The 22,636-nt window shown below is 34.2% G+C and overlaps 1 protein-coding gene across 2 annotated transcripts in view; it reads right to left on the bottom strand.

Annotated features, from left to right (window-relative positions):
- Nucleotides 1-11,209: 11,209 nt before the first annotated feature.
- LOC129942382 (dorsal-ventral patterning protein tolloid) overlaps nucleotides 11,210-22,636 on the bottom strand; it is a 42,964-nt gene continuing 31,537 nt past the window's right edge. For both annotated transcript variants that reach the window (XM_056051285.1, XM_056051284.1), the window contains 6 exons: nucleotides 22,345-22,550; nucleotides 21,838-22,200; nucleotides 19,880-20,166; nucleotides 19,563-19,743; nucleotides 11,760-12,013; nucleotides 11,210-11,650 (listed from right to left, as the gene is read on the bottom strand). In XM_056051285.1, coding sequence (XP_055907260.1) covers nucleotides 11,381-11,650; nucleotides 11,760-12,013; nucleotides 19,563-19,743; nucleotides 19,880-20,166; nucleotides 21,838-22,200; nucleotides 22,345-22,550 — 1,561 coding nt within the window. In that variant the 3' untranslated portion in view covers nucleotides 11,210-11,380. The remainder of the gene's footprint in view (nucleotides 11,651-11,759; nucleotides 12,014-19,562; nucleotides 19,744-19,879; nucleotides 20,167-21,837; nucleotides 22,201-22,344; nucleotides 22,551-22,636) is intronic.

Genomic DNA, 22,636 nt, shown 5'->3' on the forward strand with positions numbered 1-22,636 from the left:
AATTTGACGTTGTCATAACAACCAATCGTAATTAGTTTTATTTTATTCTTGTACCTATGTATTTATTATTTTTGTATACTTACATTTTATTTCTTTCGTTTTCGTTTTTGAGTTGTTTATTGTTTATTGTTTTCAATTTGAATCATATCTGTCAATAAACAAAATTGGCGTTTAAATGGGCGGTTCAACAATTATTCTCCGAAACAAAAGTTTGTTTGATTTGTCAAACTAATGTTTCCAAGTAGATTTCAATGAGTTTTATTTGAAATCTTCATTTGATGAGATTTAAATTTCTATTGTAAATCTGTGAGATTTCAAGGAGATTTGCGACAAATCTAGCTAAATCTCGGTTTAGTGCCCGGTGGAAACGTAGTATAAGGATAGCTTTTTTTATCTCTGCTTTAGAGGTTTTGATACATGCTTAACAAAACATTTTTGCTCATCTTACAATATGGTTTTTGTACACAATAAAATGAAGAAAGTTCAGCTATTAAGTTCCCTGTTGAAATCATAGAGGGCTACAAAATAATTTGTAATTTAAAATTTTTTGTTTTTTAAACTGAGTTGACAGTTAAGCTAAAATTGAATTTATTTATTGAAAAAATAAATATTGATTTTGTAAAAGTATTAAATTTACGCAAACGTTTGTATGAACCACAGTTCTATTTTATCATAAATTCTATTTAAACAAATTAGTGGATTTTAAACGTCAAACTAAATATTCGAAATATTCGGTGAGCGGTTTTCAGATATCGAAATTTTCTTTAAATGAAGAACCTTTTCTGAACCTACTCGAAATCCAAATAAAACTCTTGTAACGTACAAAACAGTAATTTTATTTTGTATATTTTAACCAAGAACACTCAAAGGGCTTGATATATTTACCTCTAATATTCCACCAAGTGTCAGCATTAGATGTAGATTGGTTTGGAATTATTTAACATTGCAATGATAGGGAAAGAAGGTGCTACAATACATAAATGCAAGTTGACAGTGGTCGGACAAAAATGGAGGGGACCCTAAGTTTTATGTCGAATCCAAAGAGATAATTTGAGAAATCAATTTCATGACAAGAGGGGATTTGTCAATTTAAATCAAGAGACAGTAACCGTGAAAAAAATAATTAGGTGGCACAGGCAGGAAATGAACTCAAGACCTAAATCCATTACTGATGTTTTATTTTAGCTCCCGTCGATATTTTCAATTTGCACAGAAACATTTACAATTTTATGTCAAACACATGTAAAAAAAACTCAATCCTGAATATCCAAGTTGCATTATTTTTAGTCATAGGTGATATTTGTATTATATAGGCCAGAGGTCCAAATGTCACGTTTCGCAACGAGGTATATTGTCAGAAGAGTTTGAAGTCCAAGTTGGAATCCAACAGGGCTGCATACTGACTCCAAATCAGGTTTTACTAGGCCAGTTTATGTTTCCTAGATTTCTTAAATTTACAAGACGGATTGATAGAGCAGAAGAATGAAATAGTATATGTAAACACAATTCACTGTTCATTCTCAAATTAGCTTTGCATTTCTTTTCCTCCTTTTTACTTGCGACATATGTATACAATATGTATTTAGATGTAAACGGTGATTTTTTAAGAGCTTGAGAACTTAAAAAAAAACGCATAAAATTTGCAAAATCTCATCGATTCTTTATTTGAAACGTTAGATTGGTCCATGACATTTACTTTTTGAAGACAATTTCATTTAAATGTTGACCGCGGCTGCGTCTTAGGTGGTCCATTCGGAAAGTCCAATTTTGGGTAACTTTTTCGAGCATTTCGGCCGGAATAGCCCGAATTTCTTCGGAAATGTTGTCTTCCAAAGCTGGAATAGTTGCTGGCTTATTTGTGTAGACTTTAGACTTGACTCGCATGATCTTGGTGGCCAACTTACCGGTCCATTCCTTGAGATGAATTGTTCTCCGAAGTTTTCCCTCAAAATGGCCATAGAATCGCGAGCTGTGTGGCATGAAGCGCCATCTTGTTGAAACCACATGTCAACCAAGTTCAGTTCTTCCATTTTTGGCAACAAAAAGTTTGTTAGCATTGAACGATAGCGATCGCCATTCACCGTAACGTTGCGTCCAACAGCATCTTTGAAAAAATACGGTCCAATGATTTCACCAGCGTACAAACCACACCAAACAGTGCATTTTTCGGGATGCATGGGCAGTTCTTGAACGGCTTCTGGTTGCTCTTCACTCCAAATGCGGCAATTTTGCTTATTTACGTAGCCATTCAACCAGAAATGAGCCTCATCGCTGAACAAAATTTGTCGATAAAAAGCGGATTTTCTGCCAACTTTTCTAGGGCCCATTCACAGAAAATTCGACGTTGTGGCAGATCGTTCGGCTTCAGTTCTTGCACGAGCTGTATTTTATACGGTTTTACACCAAGATCTTTGCGTAAAATCTTCCATGTGGTCGAATACCACAAACTCAATTGCTGCGAACGGCGACGAATCGACATTTCACGGTCTTCAGCAACACTCTCAGAAACAGACGCAATATTCTCTTCTGTACGCACTGTACGCATTCGTGTGGTTGGTTTAATGTCCAATAAAGTAAACTGAGTGCGAAACTTGGTCACAATCGCATTAATTGTTTGCTCACTTGGTCGATTATGTAGACCATAAATCGGACGTAAAGCGCGAAACACATTTCGAACCGAACACTGATTTTGGTAATAAAATTCAATGATTTGCAAGCGTTGGTCGTTAGTAAGTCTATTCATGATGAAATGTCAAAGCATACTGAGCATCTTTCTCTTTGACACCATGTCTGAAATCCCGCGTGATCTGTCAAATACTAATGCATGAAAATCCTAACCTCAAAAAAATCACCCTTTAGGAACTTTACGTTTAGCTTGTATTGCATTCGTAAAATATTTTGTACTCGGGATTTTAAGCAAACATAACATTACGATGGTAGAGAAGTCAAAAAAGTGAGTCTCCCGATTTCGTGCCTTGCGGATAGATCCCAAAGTATTGAGTCGATTGACTTTTAATTTGAAAAATAAGTTTAGGCGATAGTCAGTTTTTTTCTTTTTTTTAAATGCTTAAATTGATGGTACTTCCTGAATTTTCTCAAAAACAAACCGATAGTTTTTTTTTTTTAAATTTTCTCTAAAATTTTATTTTTTAACTTGGCTTCTTTTAATAAGAAAAACATTTTTTTGTATTGCTCAGGAAAGGTACCGCTTATAGAACCGTTATTTTGTTTCTTAATTTTCTCAGCAACTTATGAACCGATTTCAATAATTTTTTTTAATAAGCTCTTATATTGCCTTAAAAATATTTGATCACTAAAAGTGCAATTTTGTATTGTTTGGATTTTTTAAAAAATATTGAAACGAGCCAAAAAGAGTATATGTATGTATGTATGTATTTTCTATTAGAATCACTTTTGCAACGTATGAATATGTATACACATTATACCTGTATAGGTGTTACGAACAACATCTACAACTATTGCTTACGTGACACTTTATAACTAAAATGCAGGCCTGACTGTAAACAACAAATGAATAGCAATTTCTTGTACCTTTTTGTATGCTTGTTTCTTTTAAACTTTAACGAAAAAAATAAAGTGAACGTAATAACTCAGTGTTTTCGCTGAAAACTTGTAGGAAAGAATGAATGTGATTGATTTGAAATAAGTATCTTCTACCTACTAATAAAATTCCTTTATTATCATCATAAATATAGCTGAGCACGCTAATGAACTATACTAAATATATTCGTTTCAGACACCTGCCTAACTACACAACCAATAGGTGATAGCTTTACAATTTAAACATACAAATTCTTCCTCTTTCTTACCTTCAGATAGTTTACTTTCCATCATGGCTCTTCTAATATTAAACTAAAATAAAGCTATCTAAAGGAAAACTCTTTGAACGAACTAGTTAAATACACAAACAATTGTTTTCGTTAAGTATGCTAACAAGTATTTCTCATTTCTGAAATGAGTTGTTTTAGGATAAGTTGTGTCTTGGGATGGATAGCGCGGTGTTTTTTGACAATCAAATGGAATGGCATTTATATCTTTGGAGATAACCTTATTTAACAGGCATATTTTTAAATTTTGTGCTTTAAACTGACTATTTGCATACGGGAGCAAGTTCGTGCGACCCAGTCTCACATTTTATTTAAATATAAAGGGTGTTCCAAAATTAACGCAAGATTTGAATTAAATAGAAAAAGCCGTTTTTAGTCTTTTGATAGTTATATTTTTATTGACTCGTAAAGTACATAGAATAGGGTTATGTATGGAATAACACATCGGACAAATGGCCTCAACGGCTTTGCATGCACAATGCACATGCGCACTCTTTTGTTGAAATTTTCCATGACCATTCTGCATAAATGTGGCTGAATTTCGTTGATGCATCGTTGAATCTCCTCCTTTAATGCACGGGTGGTTGTGGGCTTGTTGACATAGACTTGTGATTTCAAATAACCCCATAAAAAGAAGTCTAATGGTGTTAAATCACACGATCTAGGAGGCCAATTTTGATCACCGTAACGAGAGAGTACACGACCTGGAAATGTCTCATGCAGTAATTGAATTGTTTCACGGGCTGTATGACATGTGGCACCGTCGTGTTGAAACCACATATTGGACACATCAATATCATCCAATTTTGGCAGAAAGAATTGAATTTTGTAAGCATAAAGACACAGATCTTTGGTGAGTATACGCTGTAGAGAGGTTCTTGAAATTTGCAATTCTTGTCCACGAATTGAGGTTCCTGGATTGTCAGCAACACTCTCACGCACTGCTTCGACATTCACATTTGAACGGCTTGTTTTTGGACGACCAGTGTGTTTGGCGGATCCAGTCTCCATGAATTTTTCAATTAATCTCTTCACAGTTGACGAAGTTAAAACACTATTCCGACCATATTTTGTGTGAAATTTTTGAACTGCAAACGCCAAGCTTTCAGTATTTTTGAAATATTCTTTAATAATGAAGACACGTTGTTCTATCATGTAACGCTCCATTTATAATAACCCTATACTGTTAGCTGTCAAATTGCTTTTTTTCAGGGTTGCCAACATTTCACTGCACGAATGGCGGCAAATTCAAATCTTGCGTTAATTTTGGGACACCCTACATACGTTTTAGTTATATCTACTTCTTTTTAATTTGTGTGGCCAAATTACCACTATACCATAATTTAAGATTCTTTCAAAGTTCTTATGGTTCTTTTCATATTTTTGTCGAACACTTCTTAATCCTCAAGTCACAATAAAAATTCCATAAGTTTGATCAAGTAAATTTGATTATTTGCAACTTATGATCTTAAAAAAAGAGGCTGGGATGCGACCCACACTGATAACCTGATAACTTCCCATCTCGTCTGTCGATTTGTCTTGCTTAACAGTTTGTCAATATGTACTTGTATCAATTTTTACCAAATTTGCGTACTAGTTTTTGTAGATTTTATTTTTATGAAAAAACGGACTGTTGGATTTTTATATTAAAATTACCAAATAACGAAAACAATATTTTCTGTGAAATAAAATAATTTGAAGTCAATATTTCAAATGTTGGAAAAGCTATTTTAGTCGAAAGTAAATTTTAACCAAGTTTTAATATTGTTTTTTTTTTAGATTTTTATTTTTTGTGAAAAAGCTGTTAATTCGATTGTTTCAAAATTTTATCGAATGTTGAAAACAATATTTCTTATAAGATAAAATTAGTTTGAAGCCAATATTTCAAATTTTTGAAAAGATATTTGAGTCGAAAATCAATTTTTACCAACTTTTGTTAAATTTTGTTTAGGTTTTTAATTTTTTGTACAAAAACCGTCAATTCGATTTTTTTTTCAAAATTTTACTGAATGTTAACAACAATATTTTTTGAAAGATAAATGTAAATTAAAGCCAATATCTCAAAGTTATTTTTAAAGATATTTGAGTCGAAAATCAATTTTTCCAACTTTTATTAATTTTTTTTTAGGTTTTTATTTTTGTAAAAAAAATGTCATTTCGATTTTCCTTATTTTTCAGAATGTTGAAAACCATATTTCTTATGAGATAAAATAAGTTTTAAGCCTAAATTTCAACTTTTTGAAAAGATATTTAAATCGATATTCAATTTTTACCAACTTTGAGTAATGTTATTTTTAGATTTTTATTTTTTTAAGTCAACAACATTATTCTTCCCCTCACAAAATTGTTTTCGAGATAAAATCATATTTTAGTCGTAAAATTTTGGAGGTATACAATTTTTTTCAGTTTTTTTGATTCAGAAAAAAAAACGTTAGTTGGATTTTTTTCAAAAAATATATTTCTTTGATATCACGTTACAATATATTATATAAAATTCAATTGAAGTCTCTAGCGCTTTTGGTTCGTAAGATATTTAGGGTGAACCAAAATTTTCACCTTTTTTTCAAACTGCTATGGTAAAAAATCACAGACGCAATTTTCTTGAGAATCCTTTCTGCATCTTTCTGCCTTATTATCTGTATAATAAAATTTATTTGAAATTGGTATATCTTCTGGTTCTTGAGCTATGGACGACGAAAAAACATCGCGAACGTACGGACGTACGAACGCACGTACACACGCACGCACAGACATCTTTCTAAAAATCTTTTTATCTTTTAAATCGACTCTAGCCTTGAAACGTCGAGAAATGTCAACATTTTCAATTTGACAAATCGAACCCATTACAATAACTCCCTATGGGAAGTTAAAAATAAATAAATAAATTATGTTGCACAACAGTCCGTAGGAATTCACTGACTCAAAGAGGCAGTGACGCTGATTCCACCTCGTCTGTCCTTGCTAAGCCTGCAATGCGGTCGTTACCTTTTCGAAGTGTATGTCCAATCCATTGCCACTTACGCTTTGGTATTATAGAGTCTATAGGTTCCTGACATGTCCTTCTATGATGGTCTATAGGTTCCTGACATGTTCTCTATGAAGGACATCATTTCATATACGGTTAAGCAAGAAAATCCTTAGGATGTTACGAAGACATCTATTCGCGAAGGTTTGCAGCTTTCTTGTAATGGCTGAAGTAATCTTTCAAGTGCTGCACCCATAAAGAAGTAAAGATTCGACATTTGTGCGAAACAGTAACTTTATTCAAAAGCTGTTAGAGTTATTCCTCCAAATTTTCGACAGCATATCGAACGCCGCTTTTGCTTTGCCGATGCGGCAGATGACGTTTCGTTCAGTTCCACCTTTGACTCAGAAGATACTTTCAAGGTATTAAAAGCTCTCCACTTGTTCCACCAGTTGCAAGGAAATATTTAATTGAGAGGATCGTAGGGTTCCCGGGCTGATTATTTTTATTTTGTCGGAATTAATTTTCAGTCCTAAAACTTCTGCTTTTCTCTCCACATTTGTTGTCATTTGATGATCCTATGAGAGAGCAAACAAATATCGTCTGCTTAATCCACGTGCTTTAAATAGAATGTCAAAGTCCTCCGCTACCTGACAAAGCTGCACGAAGTACATCGTTTATCAAGTTATCATTACCAGCAAAAACAATATTGGCGAGAAAATACAGCCCTGTCTGACTCCGCTAAGGATTTAAAAATCATCTCACAACCTACCATCGCGATGGATCGTGCAGAATGTGACACTTGGATCCATCATATGTTGCATTAATAATAGCAATTAGTTTTGTCTCCTCTTTAAAGCTAACCTATCAAAGGCCTTCTCGAAGTTGATGAATAGCAGATGTAGTGGTGCTCAATATTCAACGCACTGTTCAGTGATCTGCTTGACGATCATTCCCTTCTTCCACTCATCGGGGAAGCTTTCGGTAGTCCAGGCTTCTTTTATGAGCGGTTGAAGCAGTTCGCTACATGACGTTGGAGCTGCTTGTAAAAGCTCTGCCGTAATTCTATCAAGTTCTTCCGATTTGTTATTCTTAAGTACTTTAATTGCGGTAACTATCTCATCTTTACTATAGGTGCAGTGCAGATCCAGTAGGATCTAAGTTAGCAAGTAAACATATATATTTTCTTTAATCCATTCACATAAGGTGGCCCATAGAAATTAGACTTGTGTGAACACCGTTGTACTGGTGTGGCATTAAGCCACACACAATACTTACTTACTTACTTACTTAAGGTGGCGCTACAGCCCGGGGAGGACCTGGCCCAACATGAGTCTCCAGCCAGCTCGGTCCCTAGCTAGCTGTCTCCAGTTTGGCATGCCAAGTTGTTTAATGTTCTCTCCCACCTGGGTGCGCCACCTGAGTCGCGGTCTTCCTCTACTGCGCCGTCCCTCGGGATTGGATTCGAAGACCTTCCGGGCTGGAGCGTTGATGTCCATTCGCTCTACATGACCTAGCCATCTAAGCCGTTGGACTTTAATTCTGCTAACTAGGTCAGTGTCGCTGTACAGCCCGTACAGTTTGTCGTTATATCTTCTCCTCCAATCTCCATCTATGCGTACGGGACCAAAAATCACCCGAAGAATTTTTTTCTCGAAGCATCCTAAGACGCTTTTGTCTTTCTTTGACAGGGTCCAGGCCTCAGCGCCATAAATGAGAACCGGGATGATGAGTGTCTTATAGATGGTGATTTTAATTGCTCGAGAGAGAACTTTACTTCTCAATTGCCTTCTAAGTCCAAAGAAGCAGCGATTTGCAAGAGTTATTTTTCGTTTGATTTCAGCGCTGGTGTCGTTGTCTGAGTATATAGCGGTGCTTTGGTAGACAAAGTCCTCAACTACCTCAAAGTTATAGCAGTCCATGGTGACGTTTTGTCCAAGACGTCGTCGTTCAGTGTCCTTTTTTGATGAAAGCATATACTTGGTCTTGCCCTCATTGACCACTAAACCCATTTTCTTCGCTTCCGTCGCAATGCTCAAAAACGCTCCACTGACATCACGCTTTGATCTTCCAATTGTGTCAATATCATCAGCGTATCCGAGTAATTGGATGGACCTTTGAAAGATTGTGCCTCTAGTGTTGACGGTTGAGTATTGCACAATTCTTTCCAGAACGATGTTGAAGGAGTCGCATGACAGTGCATCGTCTTGTCTAAAACCTTTTTTGACATCAAATGCATCGGTAAGATCTTTTCCGACCTTGATAGAGCAGCGTGCATTCTCCATCGTCATTCTGCACAAACGTATAAGTTTGACAGGGATGCCAAAACAAGATATTGCTCGGTAGAGCTCTTCCCTATAGATGCTGTCATAGGCGGCTTTAAAATCGATAAAGAGATGGTGGGTATCGATTTGAAGCTCCTGGGTTTTTTCCAAGATCTGCCGTAGTGTGAATATTTGGTCGATAGTGGACTTTCCTGGTCTGAAGCCACACTGATAAGGACCAATCAGGTTGTTGACGAATGGCTTCAGACGTTCACATAATACGGCAGAGAGGATCTTATACGCGATGTTAAATAGACTGATACCTCTGTAGTCAAACCAGGGGTTTCGCTGTGGTGGCCGTGTGAAACCTAGCAATTCAGAGGCAGCATCTATGATGGCCGCAAGGCAATGTTGCCACTGGTTTTCAATGCTTAATGCAGGCAGCATAGGACTCCTTAAGAAGTTATTAGAGACTCAATCGGAAAAGGACATGGCAGTCTCTTGCGATTGTAGCCATCTAACGTCGAATTTTCTCACAGTACTTCCTTGCTTTGGCTTGGATCGGGATATCCGTAGCCATACCTTGGCTAAAACGAGGTATTGGTCCGAGTCAATGTTGGCCTCTCGGAATGTTCGGATATCCTGTATACTGGAGAAGTGTTGTGCGTCGATCGCAATGTGGTCAATCTGGTTGACGGTTGATTGATCATGAGATTTCCATGTCCCCTTGTGGATATTAAGATGCGTGAGCTGCATACTAGCTACCAGAACGTCTCGCCCCGTAGCGAAATCGAACAGCCAGAATCCGTTGTCGGAAGTGGTGTAGTGCAGGCTGTATCTTCCGATTATATCACCAAAGATGTCTTCTCTTCCTAGCTTGGCATTAAAATATCCTAAGACAATTTTAATGTCATAGCCAGGGCACTACTCATATGTCTTGTCCAAGAGCTCGAAGAATATGTCTGTGGTGTCTTCATCTTTCTCCTGTGTTGGGACATGCGCGCATATTAGGCTTATGTTGGCGAATTTAGCCTTGATGCGGATTGTCGTGATGTGCTCGCTTACACTCAAGACAGTAGCCGTAGTATATATCGCAGTCTTTTAGTTTGCGTTTGCCCAGTCCATCCCATCGCACCTCTTGGATGGCGGTTATATCTGCCTTGCAGCAGTTAAGGGCTTCCGCTAATTGTTCGGCTGCACGTGGTCTGTTAAGGGACCTAACATTCCACGTACATATCCAAAGTTCGTTGTCCTTATTTCGTTTGCGTGGGTTGTCAACAGTGAATCCGTCCGTATCCGAGGCTTGTTGTTGCTTCGCAACTATGAAAGCTTTTACGTGGCCAAGAAGTCACCCCGACGGCACAACCCCCAACCTGGAGGGCCAGATCCTTAGTATAACTACAAGGAAGGGGAGCCATATAAACTGCTCCTTACAGGCCTGGGCTCCGAATATGTCGAAGAAGCCCTATAAGTTGTTCACTAAGTAGTTCAACCTTACTGGAACTTTAGACGCCACCGTTGATACCATCTCGAGAATTCGTCTGCTGCCGCCTGGATAAGGAGAGGTGCCTTAGTGGAAACACCTCTCCCCCCCTCTCTCGTTTGCTGCTCCCAACAACTTTCCACTGGGATTGGAACCCAATCTCCAGCGGAGTTGATAGACAGATGTGGGTTTTGAGAAAAACCTGTTGACGCTTGTGTCCTCTTGAATGCACATGTCTACCATTTGAATATCTCGCGCACAATACACCAAAACGTATATAAATTAGTTGTGAAAAAGATCTTAAAGAGGGAAGATCAAAATGAGTGACGTTGAAGCTTGAAGCTTTTATTGAAACAACTTTGCAAAACATTACACTCAACAACAATTCAGATGCAACTAAATAGTAAATGTGCGCGCGCATCCCCATACACATCAAACCGAACGACCCCGTTATTTCTCGAAGAGACAACCGATACCTTGGCGTGTCAGTGCTGTAAAACTGTAATCCATAAAACTAAAATTAAGAATAAATACTGAATTTTACACTATAGTGGCTCCAAAAGTATAGACTCCTACCGTTTCTCCCACACACAAAATGCAGACAATCATATTTAAACAAAAAACTCATATTAATTAATTAATCCTTTGTACTTTATTTTATTACAATAATATTCTTAAATTCTATATAAAAATAAAAAAATAATATACAAGTTACATATTTACACCATTAAATCAAAAACTGATAAATAACGAACATCGTTAAAAAAAAAATTAAAAAGCCCTCCAGTGAGTTTGAGCTTATACCAAAGATATATGTACTTTAAATAAACTTCGCCCCACTGCTGCCGCCCATAACCTGTTTCCGATTGGACTCATCGTAATCATCGTAAAAACTACCACCATCCGCCGCATAATACACACTCTTCATATATCCTGGAAATGGTGTTACCGAGTCCAATGCATCTCCGGACTCCTCATCGGGTGGCTCAACAGCTACAAATGATATAGCGAATCCCTTTAAGGATGTACTTTCATCAGACTGAAATCGAACCAACAAAGTATCCGAGTACGAAGTCACTGGTGATGGTTTCTGTAAGAACAAGGAGAAAAAAAGGGAAATAAGAAAATAAGTTAAGTAGGTATTCTTGTTGGCGGTAGGACGCACTGAAGTGTCCTTTCAACCTTTCAATCAAACTTACCCTATTGCCACAGTATTTTCCATGGTTTGTATTCCTCATGTAATTCACATCTTCAGTTATTTCAAGTGAATCGTAGTCACATCTGTCCGAGTATTCTACTTCGAAGCTGAGGAATGTTATCTTGACACTGCTATCGGGGTCAGCTTGGATGCGCCAGTTGCAGTACATATTACGTTTATACGGACGACTTCCGAACCTCGGATGTGAGTAGAACACCTGAGTTTTGTTCGTTGCCCGCAAATATCCTCCGCATTCTGAAAAAAAAGATGAAGAATGGTTTTTTCTTAGTTTTGAGAATAATAAACATTGTTTTTTTTTTTAATTTGGTTTAAGGGAAATATTCTTATGGTTAACAAAAATGTGTATGTTTATGGTTGCCAGGGTGCTTTAAGCGCGAATTAATAACTATAAAACAATTTTGCCCTATAAACAAATACTCTCACGCCACGGGTACTAACCAGTTGCATTCCTCATCCTAAATTTAAGAACCTCGTGCCCTGCTATACTACATCCAGTCTCACTATCAAGTACAGAGATTATTTCTCTAGCCGTACTTCGTGAATGTAGTATGCTTTAGCACACTTCCTCCCTTCTGTCAAGTAAAGAGACTAGTTCCTTAGCCGTACTTCGTGAATGTGGTTTGTTTGAACACACTCTATCTTTCCAAGTCATTTCAATATTCAATAATTTAAAACCAATTTCCATCGGTATCAAATTTCAAACAATTTGTCTCTGTGTCTTTGACATTAAAAGGGACTAGACTTAGGTGCCAGTAAAAATATAAAAATTTACTAGAGTTACAGCTTAATGCAGTTTAAGGACTCTGTACTCTTAAGAGTGAGATGTAATGTTTTTAATGCAACTAAGACCAGCCAATTCGAATGTACGCACTAATTATGTACGAAAATGAGTGGATTTCATGTGTCGAAGTAATCATTTTGTATTTGATACAAAGTCTTCAACAACAATAAAACTATAATTATGGGTATTTAGTTAATAAGATGTTTTTAAAGAAATATCTCAACTTGGGCGCCAGTTAAAATGTAAAATGATTATATTCTTTTCTAATAGCAGCCTCCTTTTTGATATCTTGGTACCACTTTTAGGAGTGAGAATAAAACACATAGTTATTGAAGTATGTGCTTTATTTTTGAGATCGGCTTAAGATAAGAACCAAAGTGTGGTATCCGGCGTTGGGAGCCAATTTAGAATCAGCAATACTTTTGTAAGAAATGGAGTTGGTTATATGTTCGAAAAAGGTTTCGCTCTAGGTTTGTTAAGAAATATTATATCGTTCTTTTTTAAATTGATGACATACTTAAGTTAATCCCACATTGGGCGAAATTTTGCAAGTCGTAAAGTTCTTAAAGATTTAAAATTAAATGTATATGCATTTGATTTTTTTCAATGCCATATGATGAGAGGACATAAATAAAGAGCTACTCCTATATTTTATACCAAATTCATTAACTTAAGAAAAAAAAAATCATGAAAACAAATTTCAACCAACTTGGCTATTTATAAATGAAAACAACCTCGACCTCAACCTTCCATATTTTTCATTTTTCCTACTTCATACAATCTTTAACTTAGACATATATGTATGTACACAGCACACATATATTTTATAAGTGTATGTTTTATAAAGAAGAAGAAGTCTAGTCCCGTCAAAGTGCACAAGGATAAGATTCAATATTTTATGGTTTTTCATTTCTAAAGCTTTACGCAAGATCAACATGAACTACAAAAAAGAAGAAGCACCATGCATCCTGAAACTGAATGGAATTCATATGTATTCAACTAACTTACATACACATATAAAACATGATGTATATAAGCATATATGTAAGTAATGTAAGTTTTCTATAGGTAGGTAGATTATAAGGAAAAACTCCCAGATGAATTTGAAGACGTGAAACTTTCTATACACAACATATGTATGCATACTTGGGGTTGAATGTAACGTATTATTAAAGGTGAGCATCATACAAGTACATTACATATAATATTTCTAAGCAACAAAAACAACAACAACAACAACAGCAACAAAAAAGGGATACAAAAATCCTTTTTATGCGTTGACGCGTTAAATAAAGATTTGATGGTAGATGGCATTCATAAATATGACTTTATTTTTAATTTAGAAAAATACTATAAGAGTGACAGATGGAAGTAGAATCAAAAGAATTTTATTTCAATGTTTGAGAAAAGTAAAAGAATCTTTTGAAATAACATAAACATATGAATTTCTATATTTCTATATATAAGAAAGAAGCTTATCTTGTTTTTGATTGAAGGCTATTCAAAAATCACATCATGCATCATGTATTTAAATACAAAATTTCTTAGATTGAAAGAGTTACATTTTTTAGGCCTATTAAAATTTATAATTTTTTTTTAAACACAATTCAGATTTGAAAAAGAAACTGGGATGCGACCCACAATGATAACTTTCCATCACTTTGGTGTCTGTTTATTTTGTCTAAAATTTAATAAAACATTAAAAAATAAATAAATTAGGTGGCGCAACAGTCTTTAGAGTACCATAGCCTACTGACTTACAACTCACAACCATTCCTGTGTGCGAGCAATTGCAGGGATAAAGGGGAACTACAGTTTATATGCTGAATCCGAACGGCTAATTTGAGAAAACACTTTTTCATGAAAAGAATTACTAATGGAGAATTTGTCAATTCCTCGCAAGAGGCAGTACCCGTAAAATAAACTTTAGATGGCACAGGCAGGCATCGAACCCAAGACCTCTCGCCAAGACCAAACGAACTAACCGTTATGCCACAGGAACCACACTAAAATATAAATAATTGATAAAATATTTTAAACTTTAAAAAAATATTAATAGCAATATTTTGTAAGGTCAAACAAATTTGAAGTCAATATCTTTCTATGTTCTCATAATACTTGAGTCGAAAACCATTTCTTAACAGTTTTGTTGGTGTTTTTCTAGATTGTCGTGTTTTGTTATTTAAGTTATCAATTGAATTTTTCTTAAAAGTTAACTTAAAGTTAGAAACAATATTTTGTATATTATAAAATAAGTTTGATTTCAAAATCTGTTTTTGCTAAAGAGATTTTTAGTCGAAAATCAATTTTAGTACGATTTTTTGAAAATCTTAGGTTAACAACAAAATTAAGCATAAAATCGATCATAGTATCATAAACGTACTGACGTACAGGCCTACGAACGTAAGGCCTAGGCACTATAACTTCAAGAAATGTCAAAATGTTCAATTCGAGAAACCGATAACAGTAACATCATGTGGAAAGTTAAAAATTGGTTAGTTATCAGGATTCATACGTTGTGCAGTTTAAAGGATCAAAGTATAAACCTTCCGCAACATGAAATTCAAACGTCTACTACATTTAATCAAAAGTCGAAAAATAATATTCCCTTTTTAACTTCCCATATGAAGTTATTGTAATGGATCCGATTTGTCAAATTGAAAATTTTGACATTTCTCGACGTTTCAAGGTTTTTAGAAATATGTCTGTGCGTGCGTGTACATTCGCGACGTTTTTTTTCGTTTTCCGTAGCTCAAGAACCAGTAGAGATATCGACTTCAAATAAATATTGTTATGTAGATAAAAAAGTCAGAAAGATGCAGAAAGGATTCTCAAGAAAATTGTGTGGGCGATTTTTTTTTGTCATAGCAGTTTAAAAAAAGGTGAACATTTTGGTTAACCCTAAATATCCTACGGACTTAAAACGCTAGAGATTTGAATTAAATTTATTATAATATATTGTAACGTTATCTTATAAATTAAAAAAACTGAAAAAAATGTGTCACCTCGAAAATTTTACAAATACAAAATGATTTTATCTTCAAAACAATTTTGTGCCACAAAAATAAAGGTTTTAGCATCTGGTAAAATTTTAGAAAAAATCTAATTGACAGTTTTTTTTACAAAAAATAAAAACATAAACAAAACAATTAATAAAAGGTGGTAAAAATTGATTTTCGACTCAAATATCTTTTCAAAAATTTGAGGTTATGTTTATTATATTATTATTGACTAAAAATTAACTTACGACTCAATAACCTTTTAAAAATTAAAAATATTGGCTCCAAACTTTTTATTTCACAGAAAATAATGTTTTCCATAATCAGTAGTTTTTTTTATAAAAATCCAACAGTCAGTACGCAAATTTGGTATAAATTGATGATCGGTTTTTGATATCTCTTTAATAAGTTTCATTTATCTAATTTGTACAAATTTAAGAAAACTAAATTTTCAAACTAAACTAGTTCTTGTTGGTAATTTTAAAATTTTTAGGAATAATTCAACTGGCAAATTTTCGACAGACAGGATGGGAAGTTATCAGTGTGGTTCGCATCCCTGCCCCTTTTTTACCTTTATAATGAAAGAGTACTTTGCATCTTGACCTATCAAAATTACTTCTCATTGAACAAACCACATTCCCTCTATTGTAGTGAATTGGTGAAAACTTAAAGCATAACTGCATTCATAGGGACAAAATGTACTTCAAAAGGTGATCTTCATATCATTGACAAAAAAGGAGCTGCACCTATAAGAAATCTATACATTCTGCCATTAAAAACACTTGAAGAAATATTTTTGACCGAGCGTGTATTCTTTTTCCAAATTTAAAATGTCTACGGAAATGTTTAAACTACCGAATGGTACGATTGCTTAGCGATTTATTACAATAAAAGGCAAACATTCTACTACAAGCTGACATTCCAAATGACAACTGAGTTTGACAAGTGTCAAATACCGGTGCTACCAATTTGAAACCACGAAATGAGTGACTTCTTATAAATCAAAGAATTATTGATTCGTCGTTTTGGTTATCAGTGTAGAGTTTTAAGATTGTGCACAATTTACAAGTTCCTCCAGTAACATGAAATTAGGTATTGTATTCGATTGTAAATTTAGCTTTAAGGAACATTGTTTAGCTTTGAGAACTAACTTGGCTACCAGGCTTAACATCATAAGGTATTTAGCATCAAAAAATTGTTTCATCCATACGATTCATTGCTCAACGTTACAAAAGCCATAATATCATCAAAATTGATTATGGCCTGATTTTAAAACAAGTCCTTAAAAAATTATGTTAGCTTAGGAAGGTTTTTCGTCGATCACAAAAAGAAAAGAAGCCCTTACATCAAGATTTGTAGGAAAAGTACTTGAATCCTATGGCTCTCCAATTCTTTTGGACTCTACGAAAATTCTAAAACGCTTGAAGATACCTAAAAAACCATCAGCCCCCTACATAACTTAAATGTATTTAAAAAAAATCGGTATTAAGCCAAAAATTAAAAAAAAAGATGTCGAGTGCTCCTTGGCTATGCCCGAAGGGATCCATCAACACTACACTCGCTTGATTTAAAAAAATATTTAACTCCGAAAGAGGTATATTTTCAGGAATTGATGAATCCTTTCATCAGAAATAATTGGAATATTCTCTTTAACGATGGTTCAAAATGTGAGGAAGGTACCTTTTTCGCAATCATTGATTCAAAAAACAGTCTAGTTTCTTCAGAAAAGCTATAACCATTTTTCTCTGTTTTCTCAGGTGAAGTCTTAGCGGTCTTAAAAGCCACGCAATTCACCTGCAAAAAGTGATATGCACGGACAGTCTTTCAACTTTAGCCGCCATCGAAAAAGTCAACAATCGATCATCCTACATTGGCAAAATCAAAGACTACATTATCAAACTTGGATAGGTTAGGTTAGGTTAGTTCAATAAATAATAATAATAATCAGCAAAAATGATTTATATTGCAGTTGCATCATCTCAGCCCTAGTTATCTTTCAAATCCTTCACCAAAGACACCAATTTTTCCATACAAATAGAATTAATGTCGTGGTTTTCAACCTTAATCTTCACACTACTGGTTTCAGAAAGACTTTAACTTTACAACAATAAGTAAACTGGCGCACGGAAGAGTGGACAAAACGAGGACTTATTGTCACTGGAACTCGACTAGAGTTCTTTTTGATTCTTTGACAAGAAAAATTATTTACAAAAATTCGTACTAAGCTGAATTTTGTTGGAAGTTTCAAAATTTGGAATAGAAGAATTCAAGGATGGGTGAGAAGAAGGGATAGGGGAGTATATTGCAGTTTTATATAAATTACAAGTCTTGGTTGTTTTTTGAAACAAATTTATGGGTAGACTTTTCAGCTTATTGAAATTTCCACAAAAATGATCGCTATACTTTTTCTCACACAACTGATAATTTTAGAGAAAACCTGTGGAATTCATTGAAGCCCAATAAACCGAAGAATTTTTTAAAATTTAATTAAATTATCTATTTGTAATTTTCATTTTTCATTAAAAACAAAACAAGTTTTAAATTGGTACCAAAAGAAAAATGGCGCCAATCTGAAGAAAGGTTATATTTTTCATCTTGTCTTATTTCAGTTTGAGAAGTTCGCACTTATCGAAATACCTTTGGCATAAAAGATGACATTAGAAAATCGTATACGACAAAATACGAGTGCATGCAATTTCCTATCGCTGTTTAACGCTGCAATTTCTTCACTAAAAACTTATAAATGAATTATTTATTAAGGACATTAGGGAACTATTTTAACAAAATTGGTTAATCGTTTCTTTCAGATTTTGTAACTCAAGAATAATCGAACAAACTTATGAAGATTTTTCGAACAAAATATGAAATAATATGAATATTTTAACTGAATTTTGAAAAAAAGGAATATTGATTTGAAAACCATCACGAATTTTATTGAAAAAAAGCATGCATACATATGTCCTTAATGTAAAAACCTTTTATAAATGTTTTTTTCGAATATCTAAACGTAGGTAATATCTCAAAAACCTGACGTGACACATTTGTTTTGAAGTCGGATTAAAATTGAACTCACCAAATTTATATTCCCAGTAACAAAACATTGTCCGACAGTGTCTTATTTCCTGAAAAAGATTTATATTTTGTTTAAGTTCATATTAAACCACATGATCCTTGACTAAAAAAAAATACTTCAAGAATTTATTAAACTATTCCCAAAAACTTTAAAAAATATTTTAATTTTCACACACATTTAGGTGTTCAAAACGATTTTATTAAATTTACATTTAGAATAAGAAAGAAATTGAAAAAAATTAATTTGTATATATCATTAAGGGTAAAAAAGCTTGGGCTTAAAAAGACGTAACTTAACCTGAACTTAAAAGATAAAGGAACCAACAAGTTACGCAATCTAAGCCAGCCTTTACAAAAAAAAAAAACAAGACGCCATCAAAAGAAGCGATGTACCTTATTCTTAAAGTTCTTAAAAACCCGTGTTTTTCAATTCATTTAAATATTAAAAATAATCCTCTTAGGAGAAAAAATAATACATAACTTTAAATAGGTAAAGGAACGTATTTGATGTAAATCCGATTAAACTTCAACGTGTATAACAAACTCTTATTTCTAACAAAAGGACTTTGAAATCAGTTTCATTTCCTTTCTCGTATACCTACTTTGAAAATAATAAAAACTCCATTTCCCGTCTGATTCTATATAAAATATATTAATCCTTGCAATGTCCTAGTTTTTGAATAACATCAAGAACATCATTTCCGTTTCTCTACCTACAATGCTGCTCAGCTCTAGCTTCTGCTTTACTCTTTTCCTGGTGATGGTGACACATTTTGATAAACCAACAAAGAAAATCGCCCACTTTATAGGCACTGGCACTGGCACTGGCACTGGCACCGGTACCAAGAGCTCAAAGAGAAACAACCAACCCCATAAAGTTCTACCCTTTATAAAATCCAAACAACCCCATAGTAAAAAAGGACTTACATACCTGTTGAATAAGTTGCCATAAATCCCTTCTTCTGTAGACCAGCATCAGTTTTCAGGACCATAAAAATTTCATTTGTAGATGCCAAGACTGCGTATGGCTCCCTACCGCCGCAGTAAACTCCCAATGTCGAGCTGTTCTCCGATTTTCCATCATGGATGGCAACAGAATCATAAATGCATTCCTGGATTTTCAAACAAAAAAGAAAATGGTAAAGAAAAATTGATGAATCTCTCACATGAAAAGCGCACGAACTTTATTGAATTTAATATAAGAAAAAAAACAGATCCTTGTGTAACCAAGTATAATAGTTTCCTCACCTGATGATTTTCCACCTCAAACTCATGGAAAGTTAACTGGACTCGATGTCCCAGAGCTGTGGAAAAATGCCAAAAGCAATATGTGTTCCGGGGATATTCCTCCGGATAATTGGGGCTGTGGACGACCCCATACGGATTGGTTATTTCAAATTTGCATTTCGTTTCGGTACAGTTGTGGTCATCATCGTCCAGAGTATAGCCATTCCGGCAACTGCACTTGTACGAGCCTAGTGTATTCTGGCAGTGATGTTGGCAACCGGCATTGTTCTCACTGCATTCGTCCTTATCTGCATAGCACACAAAGCAAAGCGGCGAACAAAAAATAAAATTCAAAGAAAGAAATTAATCCGATATTCGTTTTACATTTCTATACAAAAAATCGAAATTAATGTGACCAGAGGCTTTGAAATAATGGAGATGATAAGTTGTTTTGCTAAGTCTTAGTCAAGTCACCGAAACTTTATTCATCGAGTGAAAAGTGTTTGATTGATAGTTTTTCAATGATCAATTGTAAATTTGTTGCTAAAATGTCGGTTTTGTCATTCTATGTTTTTGATGTTTTTTGTTACTGCGTTGTTTTTTGATACCTATCGACATTCGTCTATCGAAACAGGGATTAAATAGATAACTAACAGCTAAGAAGCATGTAGAGCTTTGACTTTTTATTATTCTATGTTTTCTATGTTTGTTTAATATCGATATATTGGGGCAACCTCTCGAAAAAAAATGAGATACTTATGTTGGTTTTCTTATTATTTCATAACTTGAACTTAGAAATTAGTTAGTTGTGAAATTTCCGATCTTAGCATAGCAAAAAAAAAACATAGAACGACAATATTTGTTGTTTTCTTTTTTAATTTCATGATGATAAACTGAGAATAATAACTTCTATATTTATAAATTTTACATTTTGCAATTCTATGTTATCTTTCTACTTCGCTACATTGAAACCTATGTATATTCTTCTAACAAAAAATGGTTAAGTGGATTGTTAAGCAATAATTTGTTGCGATTTTTGTTCTGAGTTTTTATGTACTTTCTGTTCCTTAAATGTAGTGAAATGTAGCATTCTCTCGAAAGCATTGTTCTGTGATTCTATGTTTTTTTGTACATATTTTGCTATAATGATTCAGTTCATTCTCGAAGCTGAGTAACAACGTTTCTTATTTAGTAATAATTTCTTTTGACAGATAACATATTGATATTCTACGTTCTATGGTCACTTTGCTGAATTGATACCTTTTAGCATTTAGCCATTGCAAAGTGGTTGATTGATAATAATTCAAATATTTTTTCTATTTTCTTTTGGTTTTTTTACATGATTAGTTAATTAAGGTACTTAGATTGGATTATGTTATTTTATTACCTTTTTAATAATTTGTTTTAAGTTAACAGTTCATTAGGTCTCACGTTTTTGATATTATCTTTCCATGTTTATTTTTTTTTCTTTCGAAGTAGTCTATCGCGTCATGTTTAATATGTTATTAATTAATGTTTTCAATCTTATTACTACGTGATTAAATTTGACTAATAACATTTTATCGTGCAATGTTTTCTATGTTTAGTTCGAATCAATTTACTCTGCTTAAAATATGTATTTTTAAATAAGTACAGAAAAATGGTAAAAATAAACATAGAATTTGAATAAATAATTAAAAAGTAAACCAAATTTGTTCCTTTTTCAGTCATGGTTCATAGTCAATGTATATAAAAATGTATACAAGCAGTTTATGAAGGCTAATAAAAGCTTCATGCTGTGAAGACTTAATTATTTGTCAGTCTATGCTTTTTTTGCTTTAATTCCCCCCTCATTAAGGACATGAGTTGATAAATCTATAGAAATAAATAAAGTGTCGTAAAAACATAGAAAACTTACTAAAGTTGTCTCTTGTGTCTTAAAATCAAAGTATGGTCACACTATTCCTACATCAGTGTTACAAGAAAGAAATTCAACTCACCTATGTGATATAAGGCCGAAAATCCACTTTGCTGCACAGTTTTATCAGAAAAAAACTCTAATCGCAAAATGCTCTGTTCTGAATTTATAGTCGATGGAATCTCATTGCCGCAAAACACCCCGATTTTCTTAAGGCGATTATCCCGCAGCTTTGAATAGGCAGTCAGATAGTCGTAATGGCATTCGCTAAATTGATACTTCGTCCCTTCCAATTCGAAGTGAGTGAATTTAAGGAAAACATTATGATTGGGTGGGGCAATAATCTCCCAAACGCACTCTTTTTCCAAAGGATACATTTCAGGATACTGGGGCGAAGTTAATGTTCCATATTCTGTTGTTGCATTGATTATTCCACCACATGCATCTAAAAAAAAAACAGAACAAATAAAAATCGAGATAAGAAAAATGATTTGTTTTGTTGTTGAATCCTAGAGATACATTATCTCAAGTACTCTCATATGTAAAAATGTAAACTCATAAAGCTATGGTAGATATATTGGAATTGTACCTTCACATGATTTGCCATCCGTTTGCAGTTCATAACCAGCAAAACAGCCACACTCATAGCTCCCCAGGGTGTTAATGCATTCATGCTGGCATCCGTGGTCACTGAATTTACATTCATCCACTTCCTGCATCAGAAGCGCAGAAAATCCAGGCTTTTGTACTGTACTATCCGACACGAACTTAATGTACATTTGATTTGAATTGGTCCTATGGGAATAATTTAACATATATTTTAAGTACTTTGTAGAGGAAAGAAGGGAAGAGTATAAGTGAGAACGAGAGAAGATAATCAG

The sequence above is a fragment of the Eupeodes corollae genome, chromosome 1 (genome assembly GCF_945859685.1).
Source record: "Eupeodes corollae chromosome 1, idEupCoro1.1, whole genome shotgun sequence".
NCBI classification, from domain to species: Eukaryota; Metazoa; Arthropoda; class Insecta; order Diptera; family Syrphidae; genus Eupeodes; species Eupeodes corollae.